The sequence below is a fragment of the Pleuronectes platessa genome, chromosome 1, assembly GCF_947347685.1.
Source record: "Pleuronectes platessa chromosome 1, fPlePla1.1, whole genome shotgun sequence".
Lineage (NCBI taxonomy): Eukaryota > Metazoa > Chordata > Actinopteri > Pleuronectiformes > Pleuronectidae > Pleuronectes > Pleuronectes platessa.
The window spans coordinates 33,203,978-33,222,261 of record NC_070626.1 but is presented as its reverse complement, the minus strand read 5'-3'; the positions used below and the strand labels follow the sequence as shown (position 1 = coordinate 33,222,261).

At 46.2% G+C, this 18,284-nt stretch overlaps 2 protein-coding genes across 4 annotated transcripts; both read left to right on the top strand.

Moving 5' to 3' along the window:
- Positions 1-4,332: 4,332 nt before the first annotated feature.
- kmt5b (lysine methyltransferase 5B) lies at positions 4,333-13,082 on the top strand. 3 transcript variants are annotated; one of them, XM_053419475.1, is made up of 10 exons: positions 4,333-4,683; positions 6,981-7,236; positions 7,315-7,462; positions 7,608-7,773; positions 7,853-7,962; positions 8,307-8,473; positions 8,583-8,602; positions 8,706-8,842; positions 8,928-9,127; positions 9,399-13,082. In XM_053419475.1, exons 2-10 carry the CDS (start codon positions 7,068-7,070, stop codon positions 10,895-10,897), a joined length of 2,616 nt encoding a protein of 871 aa, XP_053275450.1. In that variant the 5' UTR covers positions 4,333-4,683; positions 6,981-7,067; the 3' UTR covers positions 10,898-13,082. The 3 variants fall into 3 exon arrangements, with proteins under 3 accessions (XP_053275450.1, XP_053275467.1, XP_053275458.1); XM_053419492.1 differs by lacking the exon at positions 4,333-4,683 and adding an exon at positions 4,694-4,844; XM_053419483.1 differs by lacking the exon at positions 4,333-4,683 and adding an exon at positions 4,919-5,185.
- A 1,540-nt stretch (positions 13,083-14,622) lies between these two features.
- ccnb2 (cyclin B2) lies at positions 14,623-17,620 on the top strand. The gene is made up of 8 exons (XM_053419501.1): positions 14,623-14,767; positions 14,898-15,014; positions 15,673-15,942; positions 16,009-16,167; positions 16,239-16,475; positions 16,642-16,782; positions 16,864-16,974; positions 17,046-17,620. Exons 1-8 carry the CDS (start codon positions 14,741-14,743, stop codon positions 17,151-17,153), a joined length of 1,170 nt encoding a protein of 389 aa, XP_053275476.1. The 5' UTR covers positions 14,623-14,740; the 3' UTR covers positions 17,154-17,620.
- Positions 17,621-18,284: the final 664 nt, after the last annotated feature.

Sequence of the window (18,284 nt, the reverse complement as noted above, 5' to 3'; positions counted from 1 at the left end):
GTATTATGCACATTTATATTGTGAAGAACTATTTTATACATTCAGATATCGAGATATTAAGTTATTACTGATGATGACATTACAGTGGCACCTTAGTGTATTTAATATGAGCAGAGATCAAATATCTGCCCAGTGCAACGACCAACTGGGAAACCCTCCGGTCAGTGGGATCAGGTTCTGGATGAAGATGAATTCCCCGAGCGGTCAGACCTTCATCTCACACCTTCATCCCAAACAGAGCAGGTCCAGGGTCTGTGGGAGAAAAGGTGTTTAGGTGGATTCCATGGCAGCGGCGTGGAGGCGGTGGTCTAGTGGCAGAAACTTGGACTATGGGCAGAGAAGGTCTCTGGTTCGACTCCACGGAGAGACACAAAAGATGAACCTGGATTGATCTGTCCAAAAATCCAAGAGTCTCCCTACCCTGTCTAGTGCTCACGAGCAAGGCACCTTTCTCCTCCAACATCTGCTCCCCGAGCGCCGTACATGGTTGCTCACTGCTCTGTGTGTCCTGCACCAGATGGGTCAAAAGCAGAGATTAAATTTCCCTACCTGCATGAGTGTGCCTTTGCATGTCTGTGCATGTGTTTGGGACGAATAAATGCATCTTAATCTTAATCTTCACAAGCAGCAGGGCGATGCAGCCCACTCTCCGTGAAGACGGATCTCTACGCCCACTGAGTTCAGGTTCCTCTGAGCTGGTTCTGGGCATCACTCCATAACAACACAGTTCCCTCCTCAGATACAACAGTCACTACACTGCACTCGTTCTGCAGATGAAAAAACAAATTCCCACCATGTCAGAGCAGATCAATGTGAAACAGTGTTTGGTTGTTGTTGGTCATCAGGAGCTGAGGAGGAGTTAGTGTGTTGTTAAATCAATTCACATGCTCCTCCACCGGGGCAGGGTCCGAGCGGCAGAGTCTTCAGCTGGGAGGCTCTCCGGGCTGGGCAGGAGTCAGGACGCCTCCCTGCCGCCGGCTCCACACGCTCCCACATTCCACTCTGTGGCTTCTTGTCTCCTCAGCTCGTTTTTCGATTCCATACACAAAAAGTAGTAAATAAATAATGTCAAAAGTAGTAAATACATATTGCTCTCGACACAAGAGCTTATGTAAGTGTGTTGATATGTCAGTTGACACCAAAGACAAAAGGGATGAAATTAGGAACTTAAAAATAAACAATTAGTGTAATGATGTTGTTAAAAAGTGAGCCCCATTACATTGACATTTTAATTGATAGGGTACACTGGTAGCTGAATTAAAAACATTTTTTTAAATAAATAGATCAAATTACCCTTATCTTTTGTTGATGTCTGAATCAGAATCGGGTCTTATTTCCAAACAGCTTTACACATACAAGGAATTGTATATAGTGTATTTGTGCAAGTTCAAATATAAAAAATATAAAAATGGGAAACACAAATTAGATATAAAAAAATTACTATAAGCACCAGGGGAGGGATGTGCAAAGTACTGTTGGTTCGTAATTTGCAGCAGGAAGTTAAAGTGTATAAGAGACAGTGCGTGTTAATCAAAACAAAAAATTTAGTAAACATGGCATGATTATCTATAACATATATCGCTATAACATATCTATACCATATATATTGCTTGTGTTCATTTCCCTGTGCAGGATTCCTCAGCAGACATTAAAATCTGCCACCTCACCACTAGATGACAATAAATCATACACACTTCCACTCAGTTTATACAACTGACGACAATACATAGTTTTTATACCAACACACAAATAACTTCTGTAAATAGAGTGTAGAACATGTGATGAGTTTGTCTGAGCGTTTTCATTGGACGCTGAGAGAAGCTCAAATTCACTTTATCTATGAAACACTGTGATTTCTCCATCTTAACTTTCAAAAGGACGAAGCAGTGCAGATTCCAGGTGAAGTTCAGTCACCAGCAGTTACATGTGTGTGTAGCACAGAGGTGGAAGATCCACCAGTCAACGAGGACAGAGGACACACATGTTCATACATGTACACGCCTCTACACACACGCTACAGTCTATCATATACTTTGCATATTTTAGTTCTGTGTTACTTTGATGAGGTTTGATGAAGTTCTAACTGTTCAGATGAGGTTGATATTATTCTCTGGCTCTACCATGTTCTGCTGATGTTCTCTCTTGTTTTAATGAGGCTCTATCTTGTTATAATGAGGTTTTATTACTTTACATTTAATTTAGCTGACGCTTCAATCCAAAGCGACTTAAAATAAGTGCATCAACCCCGAGGGTACAGACCCAGAACAACTAGAATCAAGAAAGTACAATTTCCTCAAAAATAAAGCAAAACTACAAAGTGCTATAAGTAAGTGACATTTAAGTGCTACTAAAGTGTTACTTTCAAAAATTGTTAGCATTTTTTATTTTAAATTTTTCATTCAAGGTAAAGTCTCAAGAGGTGAGTTTTTAGTTTGCGGCGGAAGATGTGTAATCCTTCTGGTGTCCGGCTGTCGATGTGGAGCTGGTTCCACCAATCAGGAGCCAGGACAGGAAACAGTCGTGATAGTGATGAGTGTTTAGCAGTGAGGGAGCAGCCGATTGGCCGAGGCAGAGCGCAGTGAACGAGCTGGGGTGTGAGGTTTGACCAGGTCCTGGATGTGGACTGGACCCGATCCGTTCACAACACGGTACCAAGTACTGAGGTTCTGAACCGGCTGCAGGCAGCCACTGGTAACCAGTGAAGGGAGCTGAGGAGCGGAGTAGTGTGCATAATGTTCTAATGAGGTTTTATCTTTTTTAATGAGGTTCTATCGTGTTCTTCTATGGTTCTACTGAGGTTGTATATTGTTGTAATGAGGTTCTATATTGTTCTAACAAGGTTCTACCTCGTGTTACCAAAGTTTTACCTTGTATTAATGAGGTTCTGTCTGGTTCTAATGGATTTTAATGAGGTTTAATGAGGTTATATCTGGTTCTAATGAGGTTAAATGGGGTTGTACCTTGTTCTACTGAAGTTTGATGAAGTTCTTCCTTGTTCTACTGAGGTTCCTGACAGGGTCAGGGCCACAGGCAGAATCCCACCTTTTTTTTCATCCAACTGTCACGGTTGGATGAGGTTCTACCTTGTTATAACGATATTATATCTGGTTCTAATGGGGTCTGATGAGGTTCTACCTTGTTTTGATGAGCTTCTAACTGGTTCTAATTGGGTTTGATGAGGTTCTACCTTGTTTGAATGAGGTTCTTTCTGATTCTAATGAAGCTTAGTGAGGTTCTACCTTGTTCTACTGAGGTTCAATCATGGTTCTACTGAGGTTCTACTTTGTTTTAATGATATTATATGTGGTTCTAATGAGGTTTAATGAGGTTCTACCTTGTTTTAATGATATTATATCTGGTTCTAATGGGGTTTGATGAGGTTCTACCTTGTTTTGATGAGGTTCTAACTGGTTCTAATGAGATTTGCCTTGTTTTGATGAGGTTATATCTGGTTCTAATGGGGTCTGATGAGGTTCTACCTTGATTTAATGAGGTTATATCTGGTTCTAATGGGGTCTGATGAGGTTCTACCTTGTTTTGATGAGCTTCTAACTGCTTATAATGGGGTTTAATGAGGTCTACCTTGATTCAATGAGGTTCTACCTTGTTTTGATGAGGCTCTACCTGGTTCTAATTGGGTTTGATGAGGTTCTACCTTGATTCAATGATGTTCTACCTTGTTTTGATGAGGTTCTATCTGGTTCTTATTAGGTTTGATGAGGTTATACCTTGATTTAATGAGGTTCTATCTGGTTCTAATGAGGTTTGACCTTGTTTTAATGAGGTTCTATCTGGTTCTAATTGGGTTTGATGAGGTTCTACCTTGATTTAATGAGGTTCCATCTGGTTCTAATGAGGTTTGACCTTGTTTTGATGAGGTTCTCTCTGGTTCTAATTGGGTTTGATGAGGTTCTACCTTGGTTTGACGAGGTTCTATCTGGTTCTAATTGGGTTTGATTAGGTTCTACCTTGATTTAATGAGGTTCCATCTGGTTCTAATGAGGTTTGACCTTGTTTTGATGAGGTTCTCTCTGGTTCTAATTGGGTTTGATGAGGTTCTACCTTGGTTTGACGGGGTTCTATCTGGTTCTAATTGGGTTTGATTAGGTTCTACCTTGATTTAATGAGGTTCTATCTGGTTCTAATGAGGTTTGACCTTGTTTTGATGAGGTTCTATCTGGTTCTAATTGGGTTTGATGAGGTTCTACCTTGCTCTACTGATGTTCTCTCCACAGGGTCAGGGCCACAGGCAGAATCACAATCAGTATCCCTCCGTTGGATCCGTAGGAAGCGTAAAGAGGTTTGTTTATGCAGAACTACTTTTGTGTACATCCGACTGTCACAGCCACAAACTCAATAACGATCTCCGACATCGTGTCACTAACGGTGCGAACACGTGTTATGTCCCGTGGTGGTTCCCTGGGTCGGACTGGGTGGTGGGTTCTGTCTCTGGTTCTCGTGTTTCCGTCCACACGCCGGAGAGCGGCTGCGTGTTGGTGGGATCTACTTTCTTCAGGATGGCGGTGCTACGCCTTTCTCTCCTTCTCCCCTGTGCTGCGCCGCCATCTTGAATTTTAATGTTAATTTCTAAATAATGTGTTTGCTGTGATATTTTGGTCCAGGCTGTGGAAGCGGGACTGGTTCCGAAGCGCTGCAGTGGGCCGTGCTGTACAGAACCACAGTGTGAGTACCGTGTGGGCTCGGCTGGGCCGCTGCTGTGGATTTGGGACATTTAACTTAGGAACGCGTGAAAACGCTGTGAGGTTCCTCCTCTGTTCTCCTGATTAACAACAGAACCTCATCGGGTCCATGAGCAGCTGTTCTGTTAGAACTCCTCCGCATCGGTACAGACACGAACATCAACTTTTAATTCCCTTTAGTTAGCCTGCTAAGCTAGCGAGTAGCTTCTACATCAGACAAGCAGAGCTAGCGCTGCTAGCTGCGGGGCTCCGGCGGTCTGCAGGGAGGCAGCAGGTCGCATCCTCCTCCGGGACGTGTGTGCAGCGAACTGTTCGAGTGGGAATACTCTATTAACACATCTTTATATCGTGAAAGTGACAAATGCGAACTGTGCAGAGTGTAAGGGGCTGATATGGTGCTTTTAGACTGTGCTAGCTTATGCTAAGCTAGCAACCTGCGGAAGTTAAGTTTGAATCTAGCTCCACACGGAGCAGTGTGAGATCAGGTTTGTATTCTGAACACGTGATGAACAATAACACGATCTGGATTTGATTTATTTGAATGTTTACATGAAGACATGAAAGCGTCGGAGCCTCGTGAGATGTGGAGTTGGTGTATTCTTTTTATGACGGTTAATGTGTGTCGTTGAGAACCAGCGGCTCCATCATTGTGTTATCGTGTCTCTGTATTGAACGTGTGAGCTTCTGGTGTTTGTGTAACTTCCTCATGTGAAGCTTCACGGACCACGGACCGGCGGAGGAGGCTAATCTCCGCGGCCGAGCATCTCCCCGGTGCGTCCGCTGCTTGTTAGCATCGTGCTAACGCAGCCGTTGGGGAGGGGGGGGCAGTTGTTAGCAAACAATGCTGCGGGAGAACTCGAGCGTCTCGGCCTCATCTGGCGCGGTGGCCTCCGGGTCTGCACCGCCGCTCCCCGGCCCAGTATGTGGCTCCAGGCTAGCGTTAGCTTCCAGCTAATGAACCAGAGGTTTAATGCAGCGATTACTAATGACATGTTGTTGTTGCGACGCGTTCACGGGGTTCACGTCGCTCGTGTGTCCGTGTGTCCAGAGCGTGGTGTTGGTCCTGCAGCTGAAACGTGTACACAATGACGTGTGAGTTTATGACATGAACACAGTGACTCTATTCGTGTGTGTGGAGAAAACACCGACGTTACTGTTGCACTTGACAGTCAGCCGCTGCAGTACTCGGGGTTACCACTGAGCGGCGCTGCAGGGAGCAGTGGTTTTCTGTGCAGCAGCTGGTGGATCAGCTGGGACTGGCACCATGATGTGTCCTTTGTGAGATGGATCGGTACCTTCCTGGTTCCACTGTGTGTAGCTGCTGTGTCGGTGCTTTCTGCTGCTGGACAGAGTCTGACAGAGTTGAGTGACGTGTTGCTCACGTGATGTGGAGGCTGTGACGGAGTTAGCATCATGAACCCTGACCCCCTCTCACTTCCTGTCACCCAGACGCAGTTCAATGTAAAGTGTGAACATTGCAAGTTGTCCAGGTTGTTTGTTATCGTTTGGATTCTTCTGGTGTGAAATCTGTACTTTTAAACGTTTCCTTATTGTTAAGGGGAACTTTAACATATAAAGAGTAAACAGATCAAAGTATAAACAAATATAAACAATACCAATGTTTGAACCAATTTACATTACAAGCTCACACAAAAAACTTACCACAATAAGTTATCACTAAATAAGAGTTGCAGTGTTTAATACAGTGACCTGCTCCAAACTGTCCCACCCCCCCACCCAGAGATATGTGTTTGTCATGGGGTCACACAGCTCTCTGCTCTCACATGGATCCGTGTGGCGCCACGTGCTTCAACTGAGCCTGGTGTCAGAACCCTTGTGTGAAATACAGCCCCACTGGTCCTGTGGACTGGAGTTTGCAGTAGCTACTAGCTAAATGTAGGCTAATGTTGCGTGCTGCCAGAGCCATGTAGAGTGTGTGTTACACCACAGTTAAGTGTCATGTTAACAAGCAGTGATGTCATGTTGCCTGTAAGTTCAGAAACTATTTCAGTGAAGAGCTCAGGCTCTGAGATGAGTCTGCGTTGTAATGAAGGAACTAGTGCCTGATTTCAGCAGCTAAGCTAACTCCCCCCCCCCCCCCCTCAGTGAGAACAGTTACTTTCTCATCCTCAGTTATGAGTGAATCTGTTTCCTTCAGTCTGAGCGGGCAACACCTCCACCTGCCTGTTTCCATCACTTTCAGATTTGTATATCTTAACTCTGATATAATCAAAAGTCTTGTCTGTGGATGCTGTAACATTTGTTGCTTCTGCTTTGCAGGTTTCAAACTTTAGACCACAGTCTTCCCCACTCGAGTGTTTCTTAAACTCAGAGACTAAATGCAACTGGACCAGGGGGCTTGTGGGCATGAAGTGGTTGGGCGAATCCAGGAACATGGTATTGAATGGCAGACGACACGGAAACAAGTTGACCGGCGAGCAGCCTGTGAGCCAGAGCCAGACTCGCTCTCAGCACTCACAGCGGACTTCCCTGCGCCACAGCAAAACACATCCCAGAAACCGGAGATGTAGCCGCAGTGAGTTTGCACAATGTGTTGATAAATGTCTAGATTGTGTAGTCTTTGCGTGTTCCTAAGCCTGTTTGCTGTTCACAGGGTTTAGTGCAGCCAGTCTGGAGGCAGAGCGGCGCTATGTGCCCTCCTCGGGAATGACTGCCAAGGAGCTGTGTGAGAACGATGATATGACCACGGGCCTCATCCTGGATCCATACCTGGGCTTTCAGACTCATAAAATGAACAACAGGTCAGCAGAGTCATCACAGGGGAACTCATGGTGCTGCAGTTTCTTCAGTCAAATGAAAGCACCTTCATTAACCTGCACACACGTCTTTAGATTCAGGTGCTTTTTACTTGATATTAGTGTTTCTGACGTCACCGTGTCCCCACAGATTTCGACCGATTAAGGGAAGACAAGAGGAGCTGAAAGAGATCATCGAGCGTTTCAAGAAGCATGACAACATGGAGAAAGCTTTCAGAGCCCTGACAACAGGAGACTGGTCCCGAAATCTGTTTCTCCACAAGACCAAAGCCCACGAAAGGCTCTTCAAACAACATGTAAACATATGATCGTATGTTCTCTGTTTGCTCAGCACCACAGTCGACACTCGGATCACTAACGTTGTGTTTGTCACAGGTGTTTGTGTATCTGCGGATGTTTGCCACAGACAGCGGCTTTGAGATTCTCCCTTGTAATCGTTATTCATCAGAGCAAAATGGAGCTAAAATTGTGGCAACAAAGGAATGGTGAGTTCATTCTGCTGTGTCGCACAAATATCTACGACTGCAACTTTTTCATAATTGATTAGCCTGCTAAATATCGCCCATGGTGGCATCTGCAGATGACCTATGTCCAATCGGCAGCTTTGAATAACAGTTATTAAAACACCTTGGAGGACCTGGATTCAGCTTTGGTTGAAACATAACTGAAACAATCTATAAATCAATGAATGTCTATAAATTTTCCTTTTATTGACAAATCAGTAAAGTGACTTATTGTTTGAACCTTAGGGACATGAGCTCAGTCCGTGTGTTACACAGATGTTAGTGTGAAAGAGTAACTCAGCCTCCTGCTGGAACCTTCTCCACAGGAAGAGGAACGATAAGATCGAGTACCTGGTCGGCTGCATCGCCGAGCTGTCGGAGAGCGAGGAGAACATGCTGCTCCGACACGGGGAGAACGACTTCAGCGTCATGTATTCAACCCGTAAGAACTGTGCACAGCTCTGGCTGGGCCCGGCGGCCTTCATCAATCACGGTATTCATCTTGATATCTCTGATGATTGAGCATCGTTAGTGCTGCAGCTACGATTTGAGATGATTCAGCAGAATCTCTAATTTGTCTTTTCTCCCTTTTTCTCCTGCAGATTGTCGACCGAACTGCAAGGTAGCTTCCTTTGTTCAGTGTCTCTGAAGAAACCAAGAACCTGCAGCTGCTGTTGAACATGGAAGTAAAGTAACAAACTGTTGTGTGTTTGTTGTGTCTTCAGTTTGTGTCGACAGGACGCGACACGGCCTGTGTGAAGGTTCTGAGGGACATCGAGCCGGGGGAGGAGATCTCCTGCTACTACGGCGACGGTTTCTTTGGGGAAAACAATGAATTTTGTGAATGTTACACATGTGAACGGTGAGTGTCACCACACACACACACTGCACAAGGTAGAAGCCCCTGAAGCTGTGATGACGTGTGATTCCATGTCCCTGTTGAGCAGACGGGGTACCGGTGCTTTCAAATCCAAAGCTGGGCTGCCAGTGGAGGTGCCGGTGATCAACAGCAAGTACGGGCTGCGGGAGACGGACAAGCGCCTGAACCGGCTGAAGAAGCTCGGGGAGGGGAACCGGAGCTCGGACAGCCAATCAGGCGGCTCCCACACAGACGGAGATTCTCAGGAAATGCCAAAAACACATCAATGTAAGTCTGCTACTGCCAGAGTCCAGGGTTCTGAAGGAATCTGTGTAACAAGCACACGGCTGAAGGCTGCCAGGTTATTTATTCACATATTTTACAGCTGAACAATAGATGTAATACTGTACAGACATGAATAATCTTAGTGTTTTTTACAGTCATTTGGGGCAAATTTGTCAAAACATATTTCTGTAGAGCAAACCCAGCCAACATGTAGAGGTAAGTTTCAGATATTGTTAATAATACATCATATTCAAAACATTTTTCTTTTCTACAGCTGCCAGAAAAAGAACATCCTCATCTGGCCTGAAGTACAAGAACAGGACTCAAACCAGACAGACTTTGTCCAGAGCCCTAACTACCTCATGTTCCAAGCAAGGTCGTGTGAACAGTAACCGGGTACCAAAGAGACTCAAATCCCAATCCAAGACCTCACTTGGTAAAGTGCAGCTGCGCTGTCGGCGGAGGGGCGCCGAGCCCAAAGCGTTGGCCAAAGGAGAGACTTGCCAGCTGGGTCTCAGGGACCCCAAGGTGTCGCTGTGTAAAGGTGTCACCGTCAAAAAGGAGAAGGATGGACCGGAGCTGGGGCAGCCGGCCCTCGGCCCGCGGGGCTGCCTCACCCGGCACGCCGCCAAGGAAAATGGAAACCTCCAAGTAGTGCAGAGCAGCGAGGGCAGCCAGGGCTCCACATACAGAACTCGCAGGTCCACTAGGACCCTCGAGAAAGCCCAGGAAACGGCAGCTGGCGTTAAGCTGGAGCCCAGTGCCATGGACGGCTTGAGCCCAGTCCCTGGTGGAGTGGTCATTAAAACAGAGCCAGCTGACATGGAGGAGTATCTCCACCACGGAGTGGGACTGGAGCAGCCGGCGTTAGAGTCTGGCTACGTCCGAAGAGGCTCGTGCACCAGGAGGAAACGAGTGTCACGGCTCAGGACCGAGCGGACCATCAAATGTGAGAACCCGTACGGCGAGCCCTTCATGCCGGTGGCTTCTGGCCACGCCCCTAATTACTCTGACTGTGGCAACGTGCTGCTGAGCATCGCGGAGCGCCACAGGGACTTCAACGGGGCGGCCAACGGCAGCAAGTCCCTGCGCAGGGACAAGGGCAAGAGTGGCTGTCGCTCACAGGACAAGGGGAAGAAGAAACGTCAGATCACACGTTACGATGCACAGCTGATCCTGGAGAACAACACAGGCATCCCCAAACTGACGCTCCGCCGGCGGAGGGACAGCAGCAGCAGCAAAACCAACGACACCAACGACTCCATCGGCTCCTCCAGCCTCTCAGCCTCCACCGTCAACTCCGCCTCTTCCAGCAAAATCAGCATTAAGTTCAGCAAAGAGCACGATAAGGACAAGGGCAGCACGTACATCGCCAAACTGAATAACGGCTTTGCCCCTGTGGTGCACAGTAGCTCCACCAAGCTGAAGATCCAGCTGAAGAGAGAGGACGATGCTCGGAGGATATCCCAGTCGTCCTACAGCGGGGACATGGGTCAGAGTCTGGAGGCCAGGAACGGTGGACATCGGACCCAGAACGTTCTGGCCGAGCCGTCGTCCTCTTCAGACGACGACGACGATGACGATGACGACGACGATGATGAGGAAGAGGAGGAGGATGACGACGAAGACGACTACTTTGACAATGAGTTCGACGACGATTTCATTCCACTTCCTCCAGCGAAGCGGCTGCGACTCATCGTGGGTAAAGACTCCATAGACATCGATATCTCCTCCAGGAGGAGAGAGGATCAGTCTCTGAGGCTCAATGCATAAGCTGTGGAGCTCATCGCTTCACCTTCCCTGTAAATAAAGACAACTCGCTCATCAACTGTCGTGTTGATGTAAAAGAAGTACAGTAATTTAAAAACAAAAATTGCTGAAAAGTTGAGAATCTGAATGAACGTTGCTGGAGGCGTTGTTGACTTAAAGCAAATCTCTGTTCTTCACTTAACTTGTTTTCATCAGTTCGTGTAATTTTAGCTCTGATCAAGACAAATTAAATCGATCAAGCTGAAGTGCAAAAATTTATCTTTGTTGTTTCTGAACAATTCGGCCTGTTTGAAAAGTGAAAAACAAGGATTTGTTCTAAGTAGAACTTTTCCTTCAAGTGAATGCACTTGATATATTCATTGTGGATATTGTATAAAATGTACAGTATGGTGACTATCCCCTCTGTCTCATAGGCAGGTTTTTATTGAAGTTTAGATTTTTGTCTCATAGTTTGTAAGTTGTGTGGCGAACCACGCTGAACGTGTGGTGCGCTCGGGCCAGAGGCATTAAAAGATCCGGCTGTTCACTTGTGTCCGGGTGCCATGTTTCCATTATCCTGAAAGAACCACTTGAGTTTCAGTGAATCACTAATAATCAGCATTATTTATTGTTTAAGTCAATCATCTAAAACATTATTCATGTGTCACAGTAAAACGTATGATTTTGATAGATTTGATAAAGATTCACCAGGAGAAGGAGCCCCAGTGAAACGTGTGGACAGTGTTGAACGTTGACTCTCAATCATCACATGAAAGAATTGATGGTGTTGCACAATTATTTTCCTCTATCGACACCAGCAGCTCATCCAGAGGCTGCAGAGCTCAGATCAAACCAAGCACACGAGGTTTATATCACAGGAGGAGGGAAATGGAATGGACCTGAGTTTTTGCGGTATAATGGTCACATGGCACACGTGGTAGTTTACAGGTGAGAACATGGTTATCCACATGTTAAGCTACCTATATGCTTTTTCTAAAAAGTCTCTAAAAGTAATGTACAGAAAGACTGGCTCATGTCCCTCAGCTAAACCATGACCGCTCCTCTCAAGTCACGTCTTACTCTTTTCTACCTAAATCCAGTTGTTATCCAGAGCTGCAACTTGTTCATCGTCTTTTTGATTTTAAGGAAATATGTAAAATTCTCTGGTTTTCAGTTTCTCAAATGTGAATTTGTTTTTTGTTTGATTTAAATCTTCCGTGGTCACAAGTGATTTTGTTTATGGGTCAAATGGAAACATTTGAAGACGCCATCACACATTCATGAATCAATAATCCAGACGGGTTTGTAGTTGCAGCTCTGACGTTAACAGGCGTCCATGTTCATCCGAGTTCTGAGGAGGAAAGTCGTGTTTTCTGAAAATGTTTCTTTTTGGAATAGAGTCATATTTTCTTCTTTTCTCTGTGGTGCTACTTTTTTATTTCCATACAATGTTTGAGTTTCTCTCCTGTTTACCTGTTGGTAGGACGAGGCAGCATTAACTTTAAAGGCCAGAGTAGAAACGCTCGGTCTCATCACTTCTATCGATCTCTGGTTTTTGTCACAGGAACACGTTCAGTTTCCAAAATGTCAAACTAACTGTATCCAACAGCATTCGGTGCCTTAAAGATCTTTTTGACACATTTAGACCAAATTTGTGACACAACCAATCAATGAGGAATGAAACCGTTGAAGCCATCTGCCCCCCCCCCCCCCGAACCTCTGACACGACTCAGCAGCTTCAGTCCTTCTGTATATTATTTTGAGTTTGTTAAGTGGAAGTCGACACATCAAGGGATCAACAGTGGTTTGAATGTTAACCCACTTTTCTTGTGTTAACACGTACTGTTCATATCACCAGCAGCTAATCACCGTTCTGACCCTGGCTCAGTCTGCCCCCCCCCTCGTCTCCATCTACACTGTAAACTGGTCCAGGTATTACGTCTGTGTGGTCTTTGTCCAATAGACAGCTGTCCAGATTTCAAATTGATTACAAAAAGGCAAAAAATGAAAAAAAAAATGAAAGGCAAAACAAATGTGAATAGTTTGCGGACATTTTAGCGTGTTGCGTGGGTAGTGGGAAAACGTGTAAAAAGAATTAAAAGTGGGCAGTGCATATATTGTCCAATATGTAAATCATGTGAACACATCTTGTACTTATTTAACAGTTTTGAATACTTGAAAACTATATAAAGTTTCTTTGTGACTCTTGTGTTCTGAGCCTGTTTCGACATTTGCTGGATTTTGAGGTGAAAGGTTTTTTTTTTTAATAATGTCTGAAGACTGTCCAAACCCATACATTAAGATAATTTACCATATGTATATAAACATGATAATTATCAAAGTTAATTGTTTGAGCAGCTAAACAAAAAACTAAATGCATGCACACAGGAAGGGAATTGTACATTTTACTTGAGACTAAACCTCAAAAATAGATATGAAAATGTTAATTTCTGTGATTTATGATTCTTCTCAGCTCCAAATCAAGTAGGATTCATTTGCTCTTTTCTTGCTGCTCAGAGCCAGTGAGTGTCTGGATCTACATCTTTCTATTCTTCAGTCATTCTTAAAACCAACTTTGCTGTTTCTTTACTAAAACATATCTGACTGTGTCAGAAGGTTCTGTGGCTCATCTCTCTCTGGCCGGGCGCGTCTGCCTGAGCTCTGGAGGTTCAGGGTTCAGTCTCTTCTCTGTTTCTGAGCTCTTCTGGACCCCGGATCCAGATGTTGGACCTGATCTGCTGGAGCTTCTCCACCAGCCTCTCAGGCTCTGACCAGCACAGGGGTCACTTTGTATTTCACCTTCCACATCTGTTCTCCATCTTCTCATCCTTTCTCCTGATGTTAGCGTCCGCTGGGATTTACACATCTGTCTCTGCTGCCATCTTCTGTTCTTTGTCCACCACTGTGTTGGCTAACAGCTGTCTGTCCTGATGTCCCCCAGCCAATGGGTCCTGCGTCTCAGTGAACGCTGTCCCAGCATGCATCTCACCCCCGGACACCGAGTGTTGAGCTGTCTCAGCAGCTTCTTGGTCCTCTGTGGTCTGGTTGGGTCCGGTGCTCAGGGTTCTCCTGCTGCCATGAGGAGGAGGTTGTAGGATCGGTGCCCCTCCTCCAGCAGATCGAGAGGATGGCTCAGTGTTTCTGTTTGACTGTTTCATTCTCTTTGATAAGTGACACCTGTTCGTGTTTCACTCAAAGTGTCTTGATAAACCAGCAGTAGACCAGAGAACCATAACCTGCTCAAACCAGAGCTCATCTCATATTTCATCAGGTGGACACAAACCATAGATGATAACAGAAGTTACATTTGGATTGTCTGATCATTTCTGTTGTTTGAAATGGTTTCAGATTCTTAGTTCTAGTTGGAAACTGGAGATATTTCATATTATTTTCACACGTATGGAAAAAAGATTCGGGAAAATAATTTGATAATTGATGATGGAAATAAATAAAATAAAATAAAAAGCATAAATAGAAATTAATATAATGAAAGACAAATAAATGAGTGTTTAAGAAGTACATAAATGAATTGATAATGAGGTTCATTTCAATCAAGGAAAAATGATTTGTCATAACAATGAGAATATTAAGAAATAGACATTTGCTTGACCATGTTCCTCACATTGATAAATAATTCAAAATAAACATTTCGTTTTAAAGCTCGTTAATGCTGGTGGCTGTCACATGGCACTGTCGTCCAATGAGGAGCGAGCGGCCGAGAGCTTCGTCCAATCAGCGTGGACCGGGCGCTATTTGAAAGCAGCCCGGTTGTTTACCTGCACGGTTTCTCGTGTCAGTGCATCTGGTCGGTTGTTGTTGTCGGTGAATCTGAGCAAGTCCCTGTCTGTAGTTCCTACCGTCAGTACCATGTCGTCAGTGGAGCTCCGAGCTGCGGTGAGTGTTCCTCCGGGTCGTGTCTTCACCGGAAGTGTCCCGGTAGAACCGACTCGTCCGTGGTGGTAACGTTTCTAACGCTTCTTCGTTTGTCTTCCCTCCCGGTTCCGCTGCCGGTGCCGCTGAGCAGCTGCCCGCCGCGGACAACCCGCTGAAGACGGGTAAACCCTCAGCAGCAGTGAGGCCCCGGAGGAGAGGGGCCCTCGGGGAGATCACCAACTTCCCCGGGGACAACGTCACCACGAAGGTGAGGAGGAGCCGGACACTGTCCCCGGAGACACTCCGACACTGTCCCCGGAGACACTCCGACACTGTCCCCGGAGACACTCCGACACTGTCCCCGGAGACGCTCCAGACATTTCAACTTTTAATAAAGCGTTAAACTGCGAAGCTCACAGGCTAATGCTAACTGTGCTAACACGAAAAGCCTGTTAGCACAGCCCTGCTAGCCACCAGCAGCTAGCTCCCTGATGCTAACCCTTTAAAACCCTGATGGTTTCAAAGTTAAACTAATAACACACAGAACATTACACCACCACGTGGTTCAGACATTAAACATGTGATCTACACACGTGTTCACCAGGGAACTCACTCAGTCACGTTAGCTTCTCTGCAAATGTTTGCTAGCAGGAGCTAGCTGTCCTGCACACGGCCCTGTGGCCACCAGGGGCCCCCCCAGAGCCAGGAGATTAAACTTTACTCTTTAACGTAAAATGTGATCATTCACACGCATCGTTATTGTGACGCTGTGACGTGGCCAGCGTGTGTGACGTCTCCTCCTGGAACGTGTGAGCTGCTGAGCTGCAGCACAGACGAAGGTTCACAGACACAAACGTGTCAGAATCAAGTTCACACAGAAGTTTAAATTGTGTATTTGCCCAAGTGACGTCTCCTTGTCTCCTCAGAGGATGGGAGCAGCCAAAGCCTCCTGTGCCCTGAAGGCCAAACCTGCCGTGGTCCGGCCGGCTCCTCTGGTTCAGGTGCCTGCACACCCTGCCCCCCCCCCAGCTCCAGAGGACCCGGCGGACGTGTCCATGAAGGACGTGCAGGAGCTCTGCCAATCCTTCTCCGAGCAGCTGCTCTCCGTGCAGGACGTGGACGAGCAGGACGCAGATCAGCCGCAGCTCTGCTCACAATACGTCAAAGACATCTACAAGTACCTGCACGTCCTGGAGGTGGGTCCTGCTCGCCCCCCCGCTGCTCTCTCTCTCTGTGCGGTGCATTAAAGCTTCTCTCCACAGGTGGAGCAGGCGGTCCAGGCGAACTACATGCAGGGCTATGAGATCACTGAGCGCATGCGTGCTCTGCTCATCGACTGGCTGGTCCAGGTCCACACCCGGTTCCAGCTGCTGCAGGAGACTCTGTACCTCACTGTCGCCGTCCTGGATCGGTTTCTGCAGGTAGGACCGTGGAGCTCTGCTTCGTCCCGGGGGTTTGATCCCAGGGTTAACGTTGTGTTGCTGTGCTGCAGGTCCAGCCCGTCTCTCGCAGGAAGCTGCAGCTCGTGGGCGTGACCTCCATGCTGGTGGCCTGTAAATACGAGGAGATGTTCGCTCCAGAGGTCGGAGACTTTGCCTACATCACAGATAACGCTTTCACAAAGTCTCAGATCCTGGAGATGGAGCAGCTGGTTCTGAGGCGCCTGAACTTCCAGCTGGGCCGTCCTCTCCCTCTCCACTTCCTCCGACGGGCGTCCAAGGTGGCGCAGGTGAGCAGCGTCACACGGAACCGTTTGATATCCAGTCTCTGAGATTTACAGAACATGTGAGAAGGTCGGCTCATGACTGATGGGGCTCTGTTCAGTTTGACTGTTTGTACATGAAGCCTTTGAACTGAGTGTAGAAGCATGGTGACCGGTGAGGTGTTTGTCTCAGGCGGACGTGGAGGGCCACACTCTGGCCAAGTACCTGATGGAGCTGACCCTCCTGGACTACGACATGGTGCACTACCGTCCCTCTGAGGTGGCGGCTGCCGCCCTGTGTCTCTCCCAGCTGCTGCTCGAGGGGCTGACGTGGGTGAGTCCTCCACCGACGGGTCCCGGTTGGTCTCTGGTGCTGAATCCAAACGGTCTAACTCTTCTTCTCTCTCCCCGTCAGTCTCCTGCCCAGCAGCTCTACTCCACGTACGACGAGGCCCACCTGAAGCCCGTCATGCAGCACATCGCCAAAAACATAGTGACCGTCAACGAAGGCAAAACGAAGTTCCAGGTGAGTCGTCTGAGAAGCGGTTTGGATTCTGTGTGAAGCTGAAGTCTGACATGAACCTGGTTCCTCTGCAGGCCGTGAAGAACAAGTTCTCGAGCAGCAAACTGCTGAAGATCAGCCTCATTCCTCAGCTGAAGTCATCCACCATCAAGACCTTGGCCGCTCCGCTGCTCAACCCTTGAGGACAGCGTGCACTTTATTTTAGTTTCATTGTTTCAGATTTTAATAAAATGTTTTTAAAATTTTTTTTTTTAACAGCATCGTTTGTTTAGAGTTTTTGAAGCTTCTCCGACGGTTGGTTGTTTTCTTCATCGTGTGAAGTTGAGGTTCTGAGATGATCCCGGACTTCAGGAAACTGTCTCTGAACCATCTGGAGGACGTGTCCAGCCTGAGGACGTCTCCCTGCTCGGTACGGGTTGTCTCCTCCGGATGTTTGTGGCCTGAACGTTTCTTCACTCAGCGTCTCTGGAAGCCGACTGCCTTTATTTCTCCAGGATGACTTTGGACTGAGCAGGAATCTGGAGCTTCATGTTTCTACCTCAGAGTCCAGAGAAGACCTTTCCTGACTGGACCGTGGTCTGTCCAAAGCCAGAAGATGTCTTCTTCAATTTGTGCAATATCATTCTCTTGTTGAAATAAATCTTAATTTAAGTAATTGAATGAGTTTTGTTTTTTATGGTGAACCCTGAGAAGTAAAGGATTTTATTTTTTTAACCTGGTTCAGCTTTGAAGTTAAGTTCTATCAGACCTTTTTAACTATTTGCTGAATATCTCATAAAATGATTAAACTGTAATAACAGGTGTTGAATACTAAACACTTAAAGCAATTAAATGACAACTTCACACTAAAATACAGTAATGTGAATAATGTATCAAGTGTTTTGTATAACAAGGACTTTATTTGACATGTCATCAGTTTAATGTCAGGTGATTTAAATAACTTTATAATTAATATAGCTGCATTAATTGATCTGTAACAGTTTGTATTTATTTTCTACAAAGTGATTCCACTGAAACAAATATAAGAGTTATTTCTCAGTAAAATGTACTAATTGAAACTAGCATGAGATGTAAATCAAGCTTGAGTACCTGAAAACTCGAGTAAATGTACTTAAGTGCTGCTGTTGGTAGATAAATGAATCAGGCCACAGTGTTGTGATGTAAACCTGTGAGGTCAATGCACACAGACACACAGTCTCAGTAATCCTGGGATCTCGCTCAGCTTGACCTCTGACCTTTGCATCATCACTGAGACAATCGGACATTTAGCGGAGACGAGGCGTCAACGTGTTCACGACACTCGAGGCTGCAGA